At 39.6% G+C, this 21,932-nt stretch overlaps 1 protein-coding gene across 2 annotated transcripts in view; it reads left to right on the forward strand.

The window, feature by feature from the left end:
* SEPTIN7 (septin 7) overlaps positions 1-21,932 on the forward strand; it is a 75,592-nt gene that overhangs the window by 35,131 nt on the left and 18,529 nt on the right. The window contains exons 8-12 of one of the 2 annotated variants that reach the window (XM_087713079.1): positions 380-476; positions 1,740-1,791; positions 4,479-4,604; positions 9,498-9,518; positions 13,898-14,033. In XM_087713079.1, the coding sequence (XP_087569205.1) occupies positions 380-476; positions 1,740-1,791; positions 4,479-4,604; positions 9,498-9,518; positions 13,898-14,033 (432 nt within the window). The remainder of the gene's footprint in view (positions 1-379; positions 477-1,739; positions 1,792-4,478; positions 4,605-9,497; positions 9,519-13,897; positions 14,034-21,932) is intronic. The other variant, XM_087713080.1, reaches the window with a different exon arrangement.

Genomic DNA, 21,932 nt, shown 5'->3' on the forward strand with positions numbered 1-21,932 from the left:
CGCTATCCTATCAGAGCCTCAGCAAGACTGTGTAGCAAATCAAGTATTTGCCCCAGCTGCTTTGAAAACCAATTGGGGCCATTAATTGCTGGGGACAAATCAATCAAAAGGTTCTGCCTTCTGGTGGATGGGATTAAAATTAAAGAATATAATCTTCAATTCCATTAGACCATGACCAGTCTTGAACAAAAAACTCTCTTAATTTTATAACCAGATGATGTTCTTCTTTATACTTATAGTCCGTCTTGTATTGGCTCTTTTTTCTAATCTCCTTTGACACTTATTTTTATTGTGATCTCAGAGCAGTACAAACTGTTTTACTTTCTATCCAATCTGTTAATAAGTTATTTTAAGAAAAAATATTCTTTTTCTTTTGTAGGACCGTTTACCTCTTGCGGTAGTAGGTAGTAATACTATTATTGAAGTCAATGGGAAGAGAGTTAGGGGAAGACAGTATCCTTGGGGTGTTGCAGAAGGTAAGTTAATTATACTTTACATCTTTTACCAATATTATAACAAAATCATAAGAGTCACATGTATGTAAATTGAGAATTTCCTCAGATACTCAATTGAAGAATTATATTGTGGATGTTTGAATTATTTTAAAACTCTTCTATAGACAGTTCATTTGAACAGTCTAGACTCTAGAGCAGAGTTCCTCAAACTACAGTTCGTGGGCCAGATATGGCCCGCCAAAGCCATTAATCCAGCCTGCGTGGGATCATGACATGGCTGCCCCGCCCACATCATCTTACCTACCTGCCAGCCCCCACCCACCTTCTGGAGGCCAAGGCCAAAAACAGAATGCGCAGAGGCCTCGGGAGTCCAAAAATGGGACACACTGAGGCCTCAGGAGGCCAAAAACAGGCCTGTTTTGGGGCAGCACAGTAGTACTGGAGGCCGAGGAGGACAAAAATGGGATGTATGGAGGCCTCAGGAAGTCAAAAGCAGGCCTGTTTTGGGGCAGCAGAGTGATTCTGGAGACTGAGGAGGCCAAAAATGGGTTTGTTTTTGGTCTCCCCAGAAAGAGAAGAAGACACACACACACACACACACACACACACACACACACACATCCCTCACACATACCCCAGGGCAGCCAGATCCCTTCACTAACCCAGGAGCATAACAACTTAAAGTTTAATTTGTGTGTGTTGTTTAATGGACTGCTAAATTGGCCATGTCCACCCATTCACATGACAACCTAGCCACGTTCACGCAGATGGTTAGCCCCCCCCCCCCAACAGTCTGAGGGACCATGAATTGGCTCTCTGTTTAAAAAGTTTGAGGACCCCTGCTCTAGAGCATCATTTTGCTTTTGAATTGGAAGCACAGCACAACTTTATTATGTATAATATTGTTTTATTACACTTGGTTTATTTCTTTAATTGTACATTTGGATAATTATAATGATTTCAATAATATAACATTACATGTATTAAGCTTGTTTTTACCTTTTTATTGATTTTTAAAGAAATTAACTAATTGGACCTGGTTAATACTTGAATGTGAATCTGTAGGCAAACAGTTATATACTAAAGTGGGAAATTATAGAAACTTCCTGAAAGAAGGCATTGGCAAAGCATGTTAATATTATTGCAACAAAATAACATGGATGTATCTTTTGAATTACTAAGTTTCAAGGGAAATTTTACTAATGGCAAATACAGGGTTTAATTTGCAGCTCGCTCATCTGATGCTGATTAAAGTGTTAAAAATGAGCATTTTTTTTAATGCAGTTGAAAATGGCGAACACTGTGACTTCACAATTCTAAGAAACATGTTAATAAGGTAAACAAGTTTATAACATTAATATTGGCAATGCATTTTTAAGTTATTCCATTTCTTGAACCTTTCCTATATTCTGTGATAAGGAGTAATAGAGGACTGGGTCATAATTTCAGTGCAGAGTAACGTGGTGGCACAAGTACAAAGAAAGAGTATGAAAGGAAAAGTAAAAGAAAAACTTGATATCCGATGTGAAAACACTTTATTTTCTATTTTCATATAATTCATTTGAGAAACAGTTTGTTGGATATAATTTAAAATAACATAAATATTAAATGCATCACAGAATAATGTTGTATTCTGCTCTTTGGGGGTATAGATGTAGAATTTTTCAGCCCTGAACTAATTTACGGTAACCACAATACAGATGTTCCTCGACTTATGACCATAATTGAGCCCAAAAGTTATGTTGTTAAGTGAGACATTTGTCGAGTTTCCCCCCATTTTATGACCTTTCTAGCCATAGTTATTAAGTGAATCATTGCAGTTGTTAAGTTAGTAATATGGTTGTCAATCTGACTTTTCCATTAACTTTGCTTGTCAGAAAGTCTCAAAAGCTGTTCATATGATCCCAGGGCACTGCAACCGTCACAAATGTGAACCAATTGTCAGGCATCCAAATTTTGATCTCATAATCACAGGGATGTTACAATGGTACTAAGTCAGTTTTTCAGTGCTGTAACTTTGAATAGTCACTAAACGAACTGTTGTAAGTCTAATACAGTGGGGCAAAAAAGTATTTAGTCAGCCACCAATTGTGCAAGTTCTCCCACTTAAAAAATGAGAGAGGTCTGTTATTGACATCATAGGTAGACCTCAACTATGAGAGACAAAATGAGAAAACAAATCCAGACAATCACATTGTCTGATTTGGAAAAAAAATTGTTTTGCAAATTATGGTGGAAAATAAGTATTTGATCACCTACAAACAAGCAAGATTTCTGCCTCTCACAGACCTATAACTTCTCCTTTAAGAGGCTCCTCCGCCCTCCACTCATTACCTGTATTAATGGCACCTGTTTGAACTTGTTAGCAGTATAAAAGACACCTGTCCACAACTTCAAACTGTCACACTCCAAACTGCACTATGGTGAAGACCAAAGAGCTGTTGAAGGACACCAGAAACAAAATTGTAGACTTGCACCAGGCTGGGAAGACTGAATCTGCAATAGGCAAGCAGCTTGGTGTAAAGAAATCAACTGTGGGAGCAATAATTAGAACATGGAAGACATACAAGACCACTGATAATCTCCCTCAATCTGGAGCTCCACGCAAGATCTCACCCTGTGGGGTCAAAATGATCATAAGAACGGTGAGCAAAAATCCCAGAACCACACGGGGGGACCTAGTGAATGATCTGCAGAGAGCTGGGACCAATGTAACAAAGGCTACCATCAGTAACACACTACACCGCCAGGGACTCAGATCCTGCAGTGCCAGACGTGTCCCCCTGCTTAAGCCAGTACATGTCCGGGCCCGCCTGAAGCTTGCTAGAGAGCATTTGGATGATCCAAAAGAGCATTGGGAGAATGTCATATGGTCAGATGAAACCAAACTAGAACTGTTTGGTAGAAACACAACTTGTTGTATTTGGAGGAGAGAGAATGCTGAGTTGCATCCAAAGAACACCATACCTATTGTGAAGCACGGGGGTGGCAACATCATGCCTTGGGGCTGTTTCTTTGCAAAGGGACCAGGACGACTGATCCGTGTACAGGAAAGAATGAATGGGGCCATGTATCGTGAGATTTTGAGTGCAACCCTCCTTCTGAGATGGCGCAGTGTTTAGAGTGCAGTACTGCAGCAACTTCAGCTGACTGTTAGCTGCAGTTCGGCGGTTCAAATCTCACCGGCTCAAGGTTGACTCAGCCTTCCATCCTTCCTAGGTGGGTAAAATGAGGACCCAGACTGTGGGGGCAATATGCTGACTCTGTAAACTGCTTAGAGAGGGCTGAAAGCCCTATGAAGCGGTATATAAGTCTAACTGCTATTGCTATTCCATCAGCAAGGGCATTGAAGATGAAACGTGGCTGGATCTTTCAGCATGACAATGATCCCAAACACACTGCCCGGGTAATGAAGGAGTGGCTTTGTAAGAAGCATTTCAAGGTCCTGGAGTGGCCTAGCCAGTCTCCAAATCTCAACCCCATAGAAAACCTTTGAAAGTCCGTGTTGCCCAGCGACAGCCCCAAAACATCACTGCTCTAGAGGAGATCTGCATGGAGAAATGGGCCCACATACGAGCAACAGTGTGTGCCAACCTTGTGAAATGTTTACAGAAAACATTTAACCTCTGTCATTGCCAACAAAGGATATATAATGAAGTATTGAGATGATCTTTTGATATTGACCAAATACTTATTTTCTACCATAATTTGCAAAAAAGTTCTTTCCAAATCAGACAATGTGATTGTCTGGATTTGTTTTCTCATTTTGTCTCTCATAGTTGAGGTCTACCTATGATGTCAATTACAGGCCTCTCTCATCTTTTTAAGTGGGAGAACTTGCACAATTGGTGACTAATAGTTTTTTGCCCCACTGTAGATAGTTGCTATCTAGCTCAGTTTTTAAAGAAACTTTTGAAAACCATTTCAACATTTTATGAAAGCAAAATTTAACACTGTTGCTTATATATAACATTTATATATCAGGAAATAAGTTGTTGGTCGGTTTTTGGTTTCCTTTTCTAGAACTCACATGCAAGACCTGAAAGATGTCACTAATAATGTCCATTATGAGAATTACAGAAGCAGAAAATTGGCAGCTGTAACATACAATGGAGTTGACAACAACAAAAACAAAGGGCAGTTAACAAAGTAAGTAGTAATTTAGATGGTGCTAGAGTTTGGTCCATCTGGTTCTGGAGAATTATTTGAGATCAAATAGTCTGAATCCTGTTATATTTTTAGGCTCATAAAACAGTGTAGAGTCATGCAGCCTTCCAGGTTATTCTATCTCAAAATGCAAATGATTGGAGTATGGTATAAATACATCACTATTTCAATATACATTTTCATAATAGATTGGCAGAGTGAGGAACAGGATCTTTTGAAGTAAATAGAATTTATCTCATCCAAACAGACTCTACCACAGAATGCAATCATGTGCATGTTGTATTGATTTTAGTTAAACCTAATCTCAAATATGTATATGTTTTGCTTAGTAGCTTGATTTCTTTCGAAATACTATACATATAATGTACTATCAGCTATTTGAAATTATTTGAAATTATATGATACATATATTTTTTCCAAGATGATTCAAATTTCAGTACATTGTTTTCAAGATTTTTACTACACGTTTCATAAATTACATTTGGTATTTGTATGTGTGTATTCCTTACGCAAACCTGGTTGGAACATTTTTTTTCTCGGACAAAAATTCATCTTGCTGTTTTGAAAAGAAACACCTGTATTCTAGTCCAAATGAGGTTAATGTAATGTATTGTGGTATATAGTTGTTTATGGACCAATTGTATAAAGACCAACTCTGCATAGTCATAGATAACATATAATAGGAAAGATGTTTGATATTTTATATTGCCAATTATATGAATATTTGTCTTCAAAAAAATAATCCTGTTTATTTTGGAACAGTTTTAAATTAAAAAAAAATATTTATAAGGTATGCTAACAAATTGGCCCTAGCATAACTTAAGGTTAGTAATGTTTTCAGTTTACTTCCTGTCTCAGAATTTAAAAATTTAACATTACTGGAATTTTTTGTTAATTTACTACTGAGAATTATTTATGTAAAATCAAAAGTGAAAGTGTTTGCACCCTGATATTATTACCTTTGCTTTTCATACTGACAAATATTTGCAACATTAAACATTGTATTTCCAAAGTTAAAATACTAACTGCAAACAAAAAAGAGAAAACAACTAAACTAAACTAAATAAGACTCCACCAAAAATGTGCATAAAATTTCTGATGGGGCTCAAGGTTGACTTCAGATTTAAATAAAACTTGATTTGTGAATTTGATATTATTCATAGATAGCACTTTAAAAATAATGAGGACCCGGATTGTTGTTGGGGGCAATATGCTGACTCTGTAAACCGCTTAGAGAGGGCTGAAAGCCCTATGAAGCGGTATACAAGTCTAACTGCTATTGCTATTGCTATAATCAACAGTGAACCCAAGTTTGCATATATTTGTGGAATGAAAGTCTTATAAGTGTAGCATTTCTCTTAGACTAAATATCAAATACTATTCCATCCAGCCCATACTATTCCATCCAGCCCATTCTCTTTTTATTGAGTTAAATTCTATACAGTGTTTAAAATGTAACATGTGGCACATATTTTTTTGGTAGAATAACATATATGCCATCATAAAAAATGTAGGCTTTGCAGTTGTAATAATATCATGAGTTATTGAGAGAAACATGGAAGCAATTATCCAGATTCCAAAGATGCAGTTTAAAGATCAATATTAGTGCGTTAAATTAAGTCTGTAAACAAATTGACAGCTAATGCAATTCAGATAAAAGAAACATATTGGATCAAAAACTTTGGCTCCAGCAGGCAAACAACCAAAGCTTAAAAAGGGGAATAACAATCGATAACAGTAGTAGCTAATTTTTAAGTATTTGGGATCTGAACAATTAAATGTAAAAATGTAGAGTAGAGTGCTTTCAGACCATGTTCTACAGAAACTTCCTCAAACCATTAAAACAAAGAATTCTTGCATTGTTCTATACTGTATCAAAACTATATTTATTTTCTTACTTCTCCTCCGCAAAATCCAAAGCAATAAACTTGCTTTGGGGACAAAGTGGGACAGAAAGGGAATTGGATATTTATTTATTAAGTTTCCACTGCAAACTTTAAATTGCCGAGTTGAAAATGAAACATCCCATCACAGAAGCTTTTTAAAAATTCTGCTTGTTTATATAGCTGCCTGTCTAGCTTCATTTGGATTTTTATTATTATTATTTATCAGATTAATTGAGGAATTTATTTTGAATATGGATCGCAAATGAAGATGTTATATGTGTCCAAGAATCTCAGTAATTTGTTCAGTTTGATATAGACTGAAAAATTGAGAAAAATAGCTTTTTAATTTTCACTATTTAGCACAGAAACATACTGCTTAAATGTTGCCCACTCCTTTTAATACCATAGATTATTTAAATTGGATAGGTTTATAAATGTTTATGAGTTTCGGACAAAACATTACAGATTTAATGTCTGCTTTTGTCTGTGACATAAAACTTCATTGCTGTTTACTGTCTATGTCGGTATATATAGTCTTTAGTAATTCTTTAACTCAAATAAATTAGGCTGTGGTCTTGCATGTAATTGGTATAATTACTTAGGCTGACAGCTTCTGTTTTGTTTTACCAACTAACAGGGAAATATTTTTAAAGGATTTTAACAGCTGCATGGCTACAGCTTTTAGGTTAAAGTTTAAAGGTTTTTTTAAAACTCATTTTTTTACTACCTTTCTTTAAAACCTTGTGTCATCTTCTACTCTGATGAGTATCTAAATTAAATTAATACAATTTATACTAATACTGTGTTTCCCCGAAAATATGACATCTCCTGAAAATAAGGCTATGGCAGATTTTTGGGGTGGGCAAAAATATATGCCCTCTCCTGAAAATAAGCCCTCTCTGGCTGGGCAGAGTTCCACTCACTGACTTAGCGGTATCCTGAAGGCACCAAGCTGGTGGCAGGGGACCTGCGCTTGCACAGCTTGCTGCCTTCAGGATACCGCTGGGTCAGTGAGTGGCACTCTGCCTGGCTGGAGGTGGGGTTGCGTGAGCACCTTTCCCCCCACCCCACCCCTGCTTGCGCGCCTCCCATCTCACCATGACCTGGGCCAGCTCTCCCTGCAGGGTCACCGCCACCACCATCCCAGCACTGATGGCTTCTTCTACAGCTTCCAAACCTCAGCTGGAAGAGGCCAGTCAGGCCAGCCGCCTGCAGCCGAGTCTTCCGGGAGCCGGGGCAGAGTCTTCCGGCAGCTGGACCACAACCATAGAGTGGGAAGCACACTCCCAGAACGGCCATTTCCAGAAGACTCTCTGCCCCGGCTCCTGGAAGACTAGGCAGCTGGCTCAACCAGCCTCTGCCAGCTGGGGTTTGGAAGCCTCAGAAGAAACCATCCTCAGTGCTGGGATGGCGGCAGCAGCTCTGGTCCTGCAGGGAGAGCCAGCCCAGGCCCTAGTGAGGAATGGGAGGCACGCGAGCAGGGAGAGAACAGGCGCTCGTGTAACCTCCCCTCTCCAGTTGGGCAGAGTGCCACTCACCGATCAAGCAGTATTCCGAAGGCACCAAGCCCCGTGAGTGCCTGTTTTCCCCCCTCACACGGCTTTGCGCCTTCGGAATACTGTTCAGTCAGTGAGTGGTGCTCTGCCTGGCTGGAGAGGGGGAGTTGCCGGATGGCTGCTCTCTTGCGAGCAGGCTCTCAAAGAGCCTGGTGCGGGGACTGGAGGATGTAGGCACAGCCTCAGGGGCGAATGGCTGTGTTGCGCTGTCGCAACAGTGCAACACAGCAGCCATGAGGTGACCATGCTTGCCTCCTTCACTTCCAAAATAATAAGCCCTTCCCCTGATATTAAGGCCTAGCCATATTTTGAGGGTCAAAACATAAGACCCTGTCTTATTTTGGGGAAAACATGGTATCTAATTCATTCCATAAATTTGGCTGCAACCTGATTTGGTTGTGATCCGAACCTAACTAAAATTAATGCAAGTGGCCACATGAAGTCACTATTGTTTGGCACTTACAAAAGAAAAATGCACGGAAGGGGAAATTTGCCGCGGCCATGTTTGATCGCCTCTTGAGTATGTGTTTGTGACCAGATTCAAAAGTTTTGTGAATTTTTTGGTCAGAAACTGATTTGGTCATAGTCAGAAGCATTCATGCTTCTGACTATGTAATTGTAATTGTTCTATTGTAATTTTTTCATGATCCTTGAAAATATGTTCCTATGCGTGCCATAGAAAATTGGAGGTAATTTTTAAGGCAGTGGAATTTTTTCATTGGTTTCTACAGGATATAAAACTTGTTCGATTGAAACTTAGAATATCATACTTTTAAGTCAGATGTGTAAGTTATCTCAAAATATGGAACATTTTAAGTTTGGGCCGAACGTGTTTCAATGCAGTGAACCTGCAGTCAATGTATAATGTTAAACTTGAGTTGTTTTTCTGGCTTTATTAATCAGTAATGAAATATGAGTTCTGCTTTACCAAGACAAGAGTTGCCATTTGTATCTATTGTTTCTTACTTATAGTGTTATCCAAAATTAATTATTGTCAGTATTTTCCAGAAATATACCTTTGATGTGGTCAGTCAAATGAAGTGGTTGCAATATTGCATTTTAATATACTTGCGAGTAGTATAGGCCTAAAGATAGTTGTAAATTGAAGTTTGTTTTGAATAGTTAATTAGATGAATATTTAGTCCTCTTTTTAAAAAGCATGCATAATTCTGGGCATACCAACATAGGCAAAGGATTTTGAAAGCTTTGCACAGCAGTTGCATTAATTATGTGCAACACTTGTCTAACAGAATATTTAAAGCCTAGCTTTAACTTACTATCTTCCACTATGATGGAAATCTTGCTTGCGAAGATCATAGAAAACGGCATAGCTTTAAATCCATAATGAATTTGCTTTTTTTTTAATTGCTGCTTTTTATTTTTGTGGTTTTATTTAAGCATGCTAAGCTTCTGTATATTTTTTTGTTTTTTAGATTTGACACAGTTGAAGGCATGTAAGTGGTCATTTCCATTTTTCAAAAAACTGAAGAAATTTTAAAAAAACAAGGCTTTTAATGTTAAATGTAACATTTAAACTTTAATTTCAGCTTGTGCATTTTATTTTGCTTTAATATTTCTTTTATTCTAAAATTTCCCTAGCACATGTTTAAATATTTATGAGGAATAAGAGCATCTTTATTCACAGTCTAGAAAATGATTTGGCTATAATTGGGTATAAAATACATTATTAATACTATTATATGAAAACATGTCAAGCTTATTTCTTACCTCTTTAAATTAGAGGTTATCTGAGCACATAAAAGCCCTATCTTGTGAAAACAAAGAAGGCTTAGAAATGGTTTACAAAAACTCATCTTTTGGTTTTGTATTCATAGGCTAATTATTACTCTGCTTTGTGTTCAACTGGTCACATGCATCCAAATTTTGCACAATACAGAGAACAAGTAATTAAGCAGCATTGATATCATTAAAATGTGGTATTTCTCTGCCCAAACTTCTTTTAAAATTTCCCCCTTTTCCTCAATGCACAGCGTGTGTGTGTTGAAAGACTGAAAGATATTATATCCTGCTTATTTGTACATTTTGTTAGCATTTAAGGCCAGAGATTCCTCTCAGATTAAAAATTCTCTCTGAGATGAAACACACTAATAGTTCAATGAAATAGTTTATTTCTATCAAATATTTAGTTAATTTATCTGAATTATTACTTTTAAAGGCTTAGGTCAGTGATTGCTAACCTTTTTGTCCTCACGTACCAAAATCATGCATGCGCGTGTGATAGCAAACATGTGCGTGCCCACACCCACAGTGCAATGCGCCCTGGCTCCCACATATGTGCATATGCATATGGCCCCTGTGTATGTGTGCACAAACCACCACCCCCAAGGTGGGGGGATTTTTCGCTCTCCCCAGGCTCTAGAGGCTTTCCTTGAGCCCCCAGGAGGGCGAAAATGGCCTCCCCTGGGCTCCAAAGGCCCTTTCTGAAGCCTCCTGGCACCAAAAATGGAGCATGGGGGGAGCATGTGCATGCGTCTCTCACATGAGTGGCAGAACCAAAAATCATCTGGCCGGCAGGAAGTGTGCACTCATGCGTAGTGAAGCTTAGCTGGGTGACAGCTCGCGTGCCTGTAGAGAGGACTCCACGTGCCACCTATGCCAACGTGTAGTGGCTACAAATGACATCAAAAGCCGCATTGGCAATGCTACAGCCGCATTCACCTCTTTAAGGAAGTGCCTGTGGAGCCAAAATGACGTGACAATTGCGACCAAGATGAGGATATTTAATGCTTCCATCCGCACAATCTTACTGTACGGCTCGGAATCGTGGACTTTACTTAAAAGCGACCTGAACCTATTAGAACGATTCCAGCTAAGATGCCTGCGCAACATTCTGCACATAACTCTACGGGACCGATGGAAAAACGAAACGGTATTGCAGCTGTGTAAAAACCAAACTACAATCGAACTTTACCTAAGAAGACAACGACTTAGATGGTTTGGACACGTTTGCCGTATGGACAATAGCCGATTACCTTACCGATTGATTAACTCGCTGCGACCGGATGGGTGGAAAATCGCACGAAATGCCCCAAAGAAAACGTGGATATCCCAAGTGGCTCACGATCTTCAACCACTCCATTTCTCGATAACCGATGCCCAACAAGCTGCCCTAAATCGGAATCAATGGCGTGCTGTAATCCGTGACGTCCTGCCCCTGGCCTTCACAATGCAACGGTCACTGCCTTATGGACATTGACATTTACGAAGATTAAGTCCAAGTCCAAGTCCCACCTATGCCATAAATTCGCCATCACAGGCTTAGTTTTTATAATATCTGCCAGGGATTAGGGAAAGGGATTTTTTTTTTAAAGAAATCTCAGCCACTTAGCTTTTTCTCCCTCTGAGAAAATATTTGGATTGTAAACTAGCAGAGCACATTAAAATAACTGCTGGATTCTAGAAACTGTAATCTAATAACAGTCTGCACAAAGGGCTACTTTATTAAAATACAGATAATGAATTTGTTATGTTGCAAGGGAGGGGGATCCCTGCAGTATACATATTGATGTATATACTTTTTAAATATACCTTTACTTTTATGTTACAAAACATTTCAATTCAACTTGGATTTGGTTTAGAACATTAATTCTGTAGTTCTCATGAAATCTTCATTGTTTACAGGGTTCTAGTTCTATATGCTTAGTTTCCTAGTATAATAATTTAGTAAATAATACATTCTTTCTGTGATTTCACCTTCCATCTTCGTTTGAATTTGAATTTATTTAATACACTTGCTGCTTTGTCCTCATTGAACTAAAACTAGCACTTAAAAGTTTTTTCTGATTGAAGCGGCTGTTCTGTTTTGTGATTTTGAGTTCAAGAGGTTTGTGTGTGTGTATCATATATATATGGTAAGAATCATTTGTTTTTTTTTAAATATTCAAGCAGGTATAATTAAACAAAAGTATTATCTTTTTTTCAATAAATTTACTTAAGATACATACTCTGATTTTAGGAGTATAGATTGATTTAGTTCTTCTTTACATTGTTGGATAATTTTGAAAATAGAAAACTGGCAGACATCTGAAGGTTTGCTGTAATTACAATTTTAAACAAAATCATTTAAGAAATGTTAGCATAGTATAATTCTGGTAGTCTCGTGAAGAACAGATTGGATTTGTATGAAGACTTTGGTATGTTCAAATTAGAATCTGGAGCATTTTCTACTGTTTGAACCTACTTATGACATGGATTCATAAAAGAACTTCTATGAAAAATAATTCATTTTGAATTGTTTAGAATGTGAACATTCTCTATTTCAATTATTATTTTTTTGTAAACCACTCAATGTCATTGCTAGTGAGTGGGAGGCCATATAAATTCCCTTAAATAAAATAAATGAATAAATTTCCAAAATGTTTCAAATTGAAATGTTTGAAATATTTTGTTTTGAACCTGGTATAAGCATTCATGTTCAGGACAAGCAGTTTCAAGAAGCTTTTTGTTTGAAACCCTTCAAAATGAAACATGTTGTGCATTCTTACTTGTGATATACTTCTGTGTGAGAGGTGGGTTGCTAATTTTTTACTACTGGTTTGGGGGCATGCTGATTTGCGCGCACGACACGCAGAAGTGTCTGGGTGGGGGGGTGCCTCCCACTGCCACTACTACCAGTTCAGCCGAACTGGCAGCATTCCACCTCTGTTCTGTATATCAAACACTATAAAACTATTGGTTGAGTTTTAGAACCCTGTTGCCAGTTTTACCTATTCATGTACAAATTCAAACTCCAAATTCTATTATCCCTTTTCCAGAAGCAGTGACTCATTAATACAGCTCTAAAGCACTTCAAGAGGGTTGTTGAAAATTCTTATTTACATTGCAGTCTATTTTAGTTGGAGATAATATCCAATACATCAAGAAAATTCTCTATTTTTCTTCTAAATTTTTTGTTAAATTGCTGTATTATATACTGCTATAGTAATAGTAAAAGGCACACCTAGAATAATTTCCCTTTGAGAATCTAGACCACATTCTTCCCCAAATTGGCACCTTCCAAAGAATTTTAATTGCAACTTATTTAAGGGTACCATGTTCCAAATATATCTGTCTGATTACTTTTCCTCAGTCTTCTCTAATACTTGCTTACTACTACTTTCTTATGTTAGTTCAGTCTCTTTCTTTCTCATTTTTGTCAATCTATTTAGATTTGATTGAATAACAATTTCTCAATCTTCTTTTCCCTGTCATTCTTTCTTTTTTCCTGCGTTCTTTCTTAGCTGCTATTATATAAATCAATTACCAAGTCATTTCCTGCTACAATTGTCAAATTGTGGCACCAATCAAATTGATAGCATTTTCTTTTATCATAAAAACCTGATACAGGGTGGGTGGCTATGGATTAATTGGCATTGCAGAATTCAAAGCCTCTGTCTGTCTGTCTGTCTCTGTCTATCTGTCTCTCTAAATGTAAGGGGAATAGCAATAGAATTGTTCCAAGTTAAACCGACTGACAAGCAGTGATACTGACATTTAGTACACTGCTTCTTAAGGATATCCATTATATACATATGGTATTAATACCCACTAGCCTGACATATATTATTAACATTTTAGAATTACTGTTTTTGTTATACCATTGTAAGTAGAACATCAGATGATTTCATTCTCTCCTAAACTAGTTTTTTATGTTATTTTTTAGTATAGAACACAATAAAGTGAGGCATATAAATCCTGTTTGTTAGCTGTGTCTCAACTCTGGGTTACTTCCTATTAGAATGTTGCTTGATTGTTATTGATAAATGTCTATTACATTTCTCCTCAAAGAAGTAAAATAACATTAAATATAATTGTCTGTTTTGATTTATTCCAGGAGCCCTCTGGCACAAATGGAAGAAGAAAGACGGGAGCATGTGGCAAAAATGAAGAAAATGGAAATGGAAATGGAGCAGGTATTTGAAATGAAGGTCAAAGAAAAAGTTCAGAAACTGAAAGACTCTGAAGCTGAGGTATGTATAGCTTGATTAAAAAAATTGCAATCTAGCATCAATTGAATAATAATTAGAAGCAATATAGTATTTATCATTGTAATTATGTTACTCTAAAGGCAAACATCTATGTAAATAATTCTATCAGAGAAAGTACTATCAGAGTAATTTTTAATGTACCATGAAAGATAAGCATAACTCCTAATAACGTCTTACGACAATGGGCTGTCACTGCAAGGCACAGAGATAATACAACTATATCACTGGAAAGGCTTTTGTGAAACATTTAACCTATTTTGATGGAAGGTGATGAATGATTCTGGAATGATAAAATGGAATAATAAATGTGTTAAGTTGAATTTCAGATGTATTTTCATCACAATGGATTAAACTTTGGACTATAAAACAAGACAATCAATGTAGTTTATATCTGATTAAGGGGCTTTTAAACATAATGATAAAGATTTGTGTCAGAGTAAGAAAAACAGTCATCCATAAATAGAGAAAGAATCGAAAAGGATATGTTCTCTCTATCAAAGAAAAATTAGATTTAAAAAAAATGAATAAACAAACTCCAAAACCATTCTGTACTTCCTGGCTTTTCTGTTTTGTTAACAAGAGTTGCCAATTTCTTTAAAAACTAAATATCCCCCCCCCCCCCCCCAGAAACAACTGAACGTGGTCCATTTATATATGTTTGGCACCTAATATGTAAACCCCACTTAACCAGAAGCCATACATCAAAAAGGTTAGAACAAAAATATGATTTGAATATGAATTTAACTTTTAGTCCTCATTAACTTTAATTGCCTTTAAAAATAAAGTGTGTCTCATTTGTAAAATTAATTGCTTTTTCATAAATGCAGACATCATTGCCTCACAAAGGCATAGTTAGTTACATCCTCATGTTTTCAGAGATACAGGACAAATACATCCTCATGTTTTCAGAGATACAGGACAAATACATACTCAACAAGCAAAATATGTGCTTTATGTATATGTATTTACTTTGTAATAATCTCATTTAATTCAGTGGCTGTTATTTTTAGTTAAATATGTACAGTATTATTTGCTTTACACTAAGGATGGATTTGTTTAACATAATAAGTTGTCATAGCATGTACAATGGTAAACATTTGTGAAGGTTTTAGAATTATTTTTAATCTTGCACTATTGTAACCTACAATGTTGTGATAAGAGTTTCATTTAAGTCCTAATAATAGGGATTCTGGTTAGATGATACTAAAACTGTGTCATATCTATATTGAATACATCGAACCAATATTCACTGTATTTTGGAAAAAGTAGTAAAACTGTAGGATGATCAGTGAAAGTGAAAATTGCCTCAATTCAAAGACATCTCTGGTCTTCAGAAAGAAATAATGTAGCTTCTCTTCAGAGAATCTGAAGACCATTCCTTATGATCTATTATTACTATGTCTTCCATTAGAAAAGCATTAAACAAAAGTAGTTTCTTGGGTTGGCTAAAGACCATTTGAACTATACAACTGGCTGTTAGCAACTTCAGGTCCTGGATGGCTCATATTTATTCATGAGACAAAGGATCTCAGTTATTCAAGAAAACTCTGTGGGAGAATGTAAACGTTATCTACCAGTGACCTGAAACAGATATGAGTGAGGGTTTGTTCTCCAAACGTGGATTGGTTTCCAAATGTTAAGGGCATGGATATAAGTCATGCACAACAGTGTCAGATCACAATGGTGATCCTAACCCAAAAGTAAATCTACAATAGAATGGCTGAATCAGAAGAAATATTGGGTTCTCCTGTGCACTGCTTGGAGAATCCAAGTATGGGTTGACTTCAGCCCATTAACCTAAAGACTGAGTTAGAAAAAGTGTTGACCACGCCTCTTCAGCTCTCCAGAGTTCAGTTTTTTAACTCAGTCTAGCCTAAAAGAGATGTATTCAAGACCACCTCCAACTCAATTTCCTCAAATATCTTTTTTTCTGTTTTGCAGCTTGGATTCTCTGTTTTTTTTATAGCATGACATGGGACTTATTGGAAAAATTAGGTGCACTAACTCCCATGCAACTGGAGATACTGCCCAATCACTCGGGCTAGACTCCATTAAGCAGTTTGTGTGTGTGTGGTAGCTGGCGATTGAAGAGCTGGTTCACCGCTCTCACATGCTGCTCTTGCACTTTGAATTTTTGAATTTTGCGGCAGAGTTAGTGGCGCAAGGAGATGGTATCTGTTTTCATGCACAATTCCTTATGTGTCTAGCTGCCAGAGATTTTTGGGTGCTGGGAGCTGGTTCGCCGCTCCTGCACCATTTTGACTGCACATTCTCTATGGAGATCTGGACAGTGCAGAGGCTATTTTGGAGCTCCTCGGTTTTCGGCTTTACAAACCTGTATTTGCTGTGACTGTTCTCTGCCTTGTGGCTAACTCCAACTGTGCCCAGCTGCTGCCTATTGAGATCGCAGTGAGGTGTCAGCCTATGGTGTTGCTGAGGCTGTGTCAATGTTCAAGTTCCTTGGTGCAGACTTGATTGCCTTTTTCATGGAAGGCTGCAGAATGGCGGATCATTCCGTATCAGGCAGCAGTGTGACAGCAGAGCTCTCCGCCAGATGATTGCCTTCTGCAGAGGCATCCACTTCTAGGGCAGGTAGGGTCACCAAGAAGGGGTCATCAGTTAGGTCTAGGACCAGCAGATCAGTGACCCATTCAGTGTTAGCTGCTGCAACCAGGGATGCTGAAAGAAGGCACAAGGCATTGGAGAAGCAGTTCTCCAAGGCCTCTAGCTCCAGCCTTCCACCTTCTCCGATAGCTGGGAGTTTTCCTTGGTATCGCAGGCAGATTTCCCTACTTCTCTAGAGGCCTCACAGTCATTGTCCCCAGATAACTCCCATCCAAAGGGCCTCTCTGAGGCAACCTTTGGGCCAGGACCAGATTTACCAGCCTGCCTAACACCAGCAGGTCTCAATCCACCGGCCAGGGCAAGGCGATCCACTCTGGAGGCCACCTTCTCTTCCACTGTAGCGGGGCTCCACACAAAGGATGGCTCCATGCAAAGGATCACTCTTCCCCGAGAGGTTAGGGATCTGCTCTCTGTAGCCATTTCCCATGGGGTGGATTAAGAAATACAGCATAGAGGACAATCACTCTATCCTCTGATCATGCCCAGGGTGTGCCTGCTGATCTGCTTCTGGACCTGCCTTCCCAGCACAGCGAGGCCTCACTGTTAGGGGAGGAGGATATGAATTTTTGGAGGACGGGGGCCTAGCTCCTGACAGGCCCACCTTTTCAGGATTGTTTCATACGGCCTTATTTAAATCTCTTTTATACATGGCCAAAGTTACAGCGAAAATGGGTGGTTCAGATGCCCTGGCTGGGGCTGCCTTAGGGTTGGATTCCAATGTCTATTTTCCAAGTTAGTTCCTGAGGAGGAGGTCATTCCTTCTCCTAAGCTATTTATGGATGTTATTCAGAGGCAATGGAACCAGTCCGGCTCCATACCTCCCCCTAGTAACAATGATTGGAAGCTCTATGATTCTGATCAGAAATTAGAAGGCTTGCTATAGACCCCATCTGTGGTTGCGCAGATTGCCACTCTGGATTCACCTACCATAGTGCCCTCTGATGTTTCGGAGGAGCTAAAGGCAGAAGATCGCAAAGCAGAGCTCTCGCTCCATAAGACTTATCAGGTGGCCACCTGGGCAATCTGCATGGCCACGTCTCAGCAGTGGTATCAAATGTTTTGCAAATAGTATTTCATAGTCCATAAATTCTTTGATATTTTCTTCTCCTTCTATGCCCTGTCCTTTGAAGTAAATTTTCTCTCAATTTAACTTGTCTTCAAATATTCCATTCTTTCCTCCCTCAGAAATAAACCAATTGTCACGAATATCAACAAGCTCAAATTCTTTATCTCCGTTTTCCATCTTATTTTGTATTTGGTAAACATCCTCAGTTTTTTCCTCATATTTTGTTGCCAAAAACACCAAATAATCCAATTTTCTCTGAATTCTGTCCTCTGTATCAAACACCCTCTTCAAAGCTGAAAGTATCGCTTGGAGAGACGCTTGAAGACACGCCATGTTTGTACGCAGTTGTTTTTTTTCTTAAAAGCTCTGAAGCATTCGCAAGTGAAAGCAGACTACAAAGGGAACAGCTGTACAATCTTATCAGATCTTAAGCCAGAACAGCCAAACAATAAAAGTGTCAAGATGTAAACAGTCAAATTGTAGTCAATTAGTTTACAGCCAGCTTACAGAGAATCAGAGGAAATGTTGGAGTAATCTATCCGTTTGAAAAAGTTTACTTAGAATCAATCCATGTGAATAAGTAAGATAACCACTGTCCAAAACCATTAAAAAGATCAAAATCGCCACTAAGTTCTTCTATTCTTTAATTTAAATTAGTTTCAAAAAATTTTAGGCAGCCCGTTTTTCTTTAAACAATAAAAGGTTCTTACCAGCTGAAAAAACTTCTTCAAATTGCCCTGACTTTGTCAGCCTTAAAAGACTGAATTTTTACTGCCAGATGAAGACTTTAAACCTGCTTTTCTCGGAGATTTTGCGATATCCGCGAGATCAGCAAGATGTAATCTTCTTGTTCACCATCTTTTCGGGATGATTTAGGTCCGTTAGAACCCCCCAGCAATAAAAGTATCGAGTGCGATCTCAGAGCTTTGAGATCACACATCGTCTCGTCACGGCATCCAAGCTCCACCCCCCCTTCAGGCTGCAATGTTATCTTGAAGACATTGATCTAGTTGTCATCCTCGCTCCAGGCGCATTCAATAGCACAGATTTGCGGTGAACTTCGACAAGAGCCACCTGATGCCTTCCACCAGCCTGCTTCATCTGGGAGCAGTGATAAATACTGAACTATGCAAAGTCTTCCTGTCTCAGGACTGGCGCTCCAGTATCCAATTGTCTCCAAGATCCATGGTAAGCGGTCACTATCCTTTGCAGCCCTTTCCCAATTCCTGGGGGAAATGATTTCATGTATAGATGTATGCCCTGGGCTCAGCACCCTTCAGTGGTTGCTGCTCCCATACCAATGAGCCAGCAATGCCAGCTCCAGCCTCAGGTACGAGTGCCGATCAAGGAGCTCCGCTCGCTGCGATGGTGAACATCTTACGCTCTGCTCCACGGATGTCTGTTCAGAGTTTTGGATCGTGTGACAGTCACCTCCAACACCAGTCTCTTTGGGTGGGGAGCCCACTTCCAGACCCAGGTGACCCAGGGTCGGTAGAGCCCACAGGAGCTGGCCAACAACATCAATTGGCTAGAGCTCCATACTGTGCGCCTGGCTCTTCAACACTTCCGGACTCTGATTTCAGGGTGCCATGTTTTGATCATCACTGACAACATAGCCACATAGGCCCACATCAACCACCAAGGGGGCACCCACTCCAGGTCCCTCATGATCAAGACGGAGAGGTTAGCTGGGTTCTGCTGGGCAGAAAGCCACACACTTTCCATCATGGCTGAGCACATCTCCGGGATCACGAATGTTCAAGGAGACTGGCTGAGCAGATCGTCCGTGGATCATTTAGAATGGCGGTTACATCCAGACATGTTCCAAGAGATCTCCCGGTGGTTCGGATAGCCAAAAGTGGACCTGTACGCCCATCTGACCAACGCTCAGCTCCCAAAGTTTTTCACCAGGTTCCCAGTACACAGGGCGGAAGGAGTCAAAGCTCTTTGCTGTCCTTGGCCTCGGGAGCTCTTATACGCCTTCCCTCCTCCCTCTCATCCTGAGAGTCATTCAGAAAGTGTTGGCAGAAGGAGCAGAAGAAGTCCTCCTCATTGCTCCCCACTGGCCCAGACGACCCTGGTACGCCAATCTTGTCAACCTCGCCATCTCCCATCCCTGGAGAATTCCCAATGACAGGATAGTCCTCAACCATGGGGCTCTACTCCATCCAGAGCCTCAGCGACTTCAATTAGTCATATGGCACTTGAAGGGGACATCCTAAGATAAACTAATTTCTCCAGGAAGGTCATTCAGACCATTCAGGTGGCCAGACGTCTTTCTACCACCAGAATATATGATGTCACATGGGCAGCTTTCAGCAGATGGTGCCATAGGAGAGTGATAGATTCACTTGCAATTTTGATCCCGTAGATCCTCAATTTTTTTCAGGATGGTTTGGACAGAGGATTAGCCCCCACTACCCTCCGAAGGCAGGTCCCTCTTTGTTTCCTTTCACGGGCAAGAAAGTGATTCCTTCTACCATAGGCCAGTGGCTTAAAGCCTGCTTAAAGCCTGCATAGCTATGGCCTATGAGCAGCAGTCTCGACTACTACCCAGGCATATCACAGCTCACTCTACCAGGAGTGTGGCCACTACTGCAGCTTGGGCTATACAAGCTTCAGTGGAAGAGATCTGCAGGGCGATGTGGTCTTCCCCATTGCCCTTCATCAAACATTACAAGTTGGACATGTTTGCCCCGGCCGAAGCATCGTTTGGGCAACGAGTACTACAGAGGGTTGATTCGGCTTCCGGGGTCCTGGACCAGTCTTCTCCCCACCTATGAGACTTTTAGTTTCGGTATATCCTATGCTTGCCTGTGCTCCAGTGCACAGGAGAAAGTCCATTGGCTTACCTGAATGGCTGTTCTCTGTGTGCTGCAGGAGAATCCAACCCCGTCCTATGACCATCTGATCCAGGGTCAGCAGGGGACTTACCTGTTAGCAACAGCTTCTCTTCATCGTGAACATACTTTCTTACGGCTGTGTCCCGTTAAAAAACTGAACTCCAGAGAGCAGAAGACATGTGGTCAAGACTTTTTCTAACTCAGTCTCTAGGCTAATGGACTGAAGTTAACTCATGCTTATATATATATATATACATTACTATGCAAAAGTTTTAGGCAGGCGTGAAAAAATGCCGTAAACGAATGTTTTCAGAAATATAAATAGTAAACTATTAAAAAATAGTTTATTTTTGTCAATTTTCAAAATGCAAAATGAGCGAACAAAAGAAAAATCTAAATCAAATCAATATTTGGTGTGAACATCCTTGGCCTTCAAAACAGCAGCAATTCTCAATTCTTGCACAAAGTCAGGGATGTTGCAGGATTATAGTCAGGTGTATGATCAACCAATTATACCAAACAGGTGCTAATGATCATCAATGTCACATGTAGGTTGAAACCCAGTTATGAACTGAAACAGAAACAGCTCTGTAGGAGGCTTAAAACTGGGTGAGAAACAGCCAAACTCTGGTACCAAGGTGAGGTTGTGAAAGACAGTTTCATGTCATGGCAAGATTGAGCACAGCAACAAGACACAAGGTAGTTATACTGCATCAACAAGATCTCTCCCAGACAAAGATTCAAAGCAGACTGGGGTTTCAAGATGTGCTGTTCAAGCTCTTTTGAAGAAGCACAAAGAAACGGGCAACGTTGAGGATCGTAGACGCAGTGGTCGGCCAAGGAAACTTAGTGCAGCAGATGAAAGACACATCAAGCATATTTCCCTTCGAAATTGGAAGATGTCCAGCAGTGCCATCATCTCAGAACTGGCAGAAACCAGTGGGACCCAGGTACACCCATCTAATATCCGGAGAAGTCTGGCCAGAAGTGGTCTTCATGGAAGAGTTGCAGCCAAAAAGCCATACCTCCGACATGGGAACAAGACCAAGCGACTAAAGTATGCACAAAAACATAGGAACTGAGGTGCAGAAAAATGGCAGCAGGTGCTCTGGATTGATGAGTCAAAATTTGAAATATTTGGCTGTAGCAGAAGGCAGTTCGTCAAAGGGCTGGAGAGCAGTACAATAATGAGTGTCTGCTGGCAACAGTGAAGCATGGTGGAGGTTCCTTGAACGTTTGGGGCTGCATTTCTGCAAATGGAATTGGAGATTTGGTCAGGATTAATGGTGTTCTCAATGCTGAGAAATACAGGCAGATACTTATCCATCATGCAATACCATCAGGGTG

The sequence above is a fragment of the Thamnophis sirtalis genome, unplaced genomic scaffold (genome assembly GCF_051295495.1).
Source record: "Thamnophis sirtalis isolate CommonGarterSnake01/CBP01778 unplaced genomic scaffold, rThaSir2_p1.2 scaffold_4, whole genome shotgun sequence".
NCBI classification, from domain to species: domain Eukaryota; kingdom Metazoa; phylum Chordata; class Lepidosauria; order Squamata; family Natricidae; genus Thamnophis; species Thamnophis sirtalis.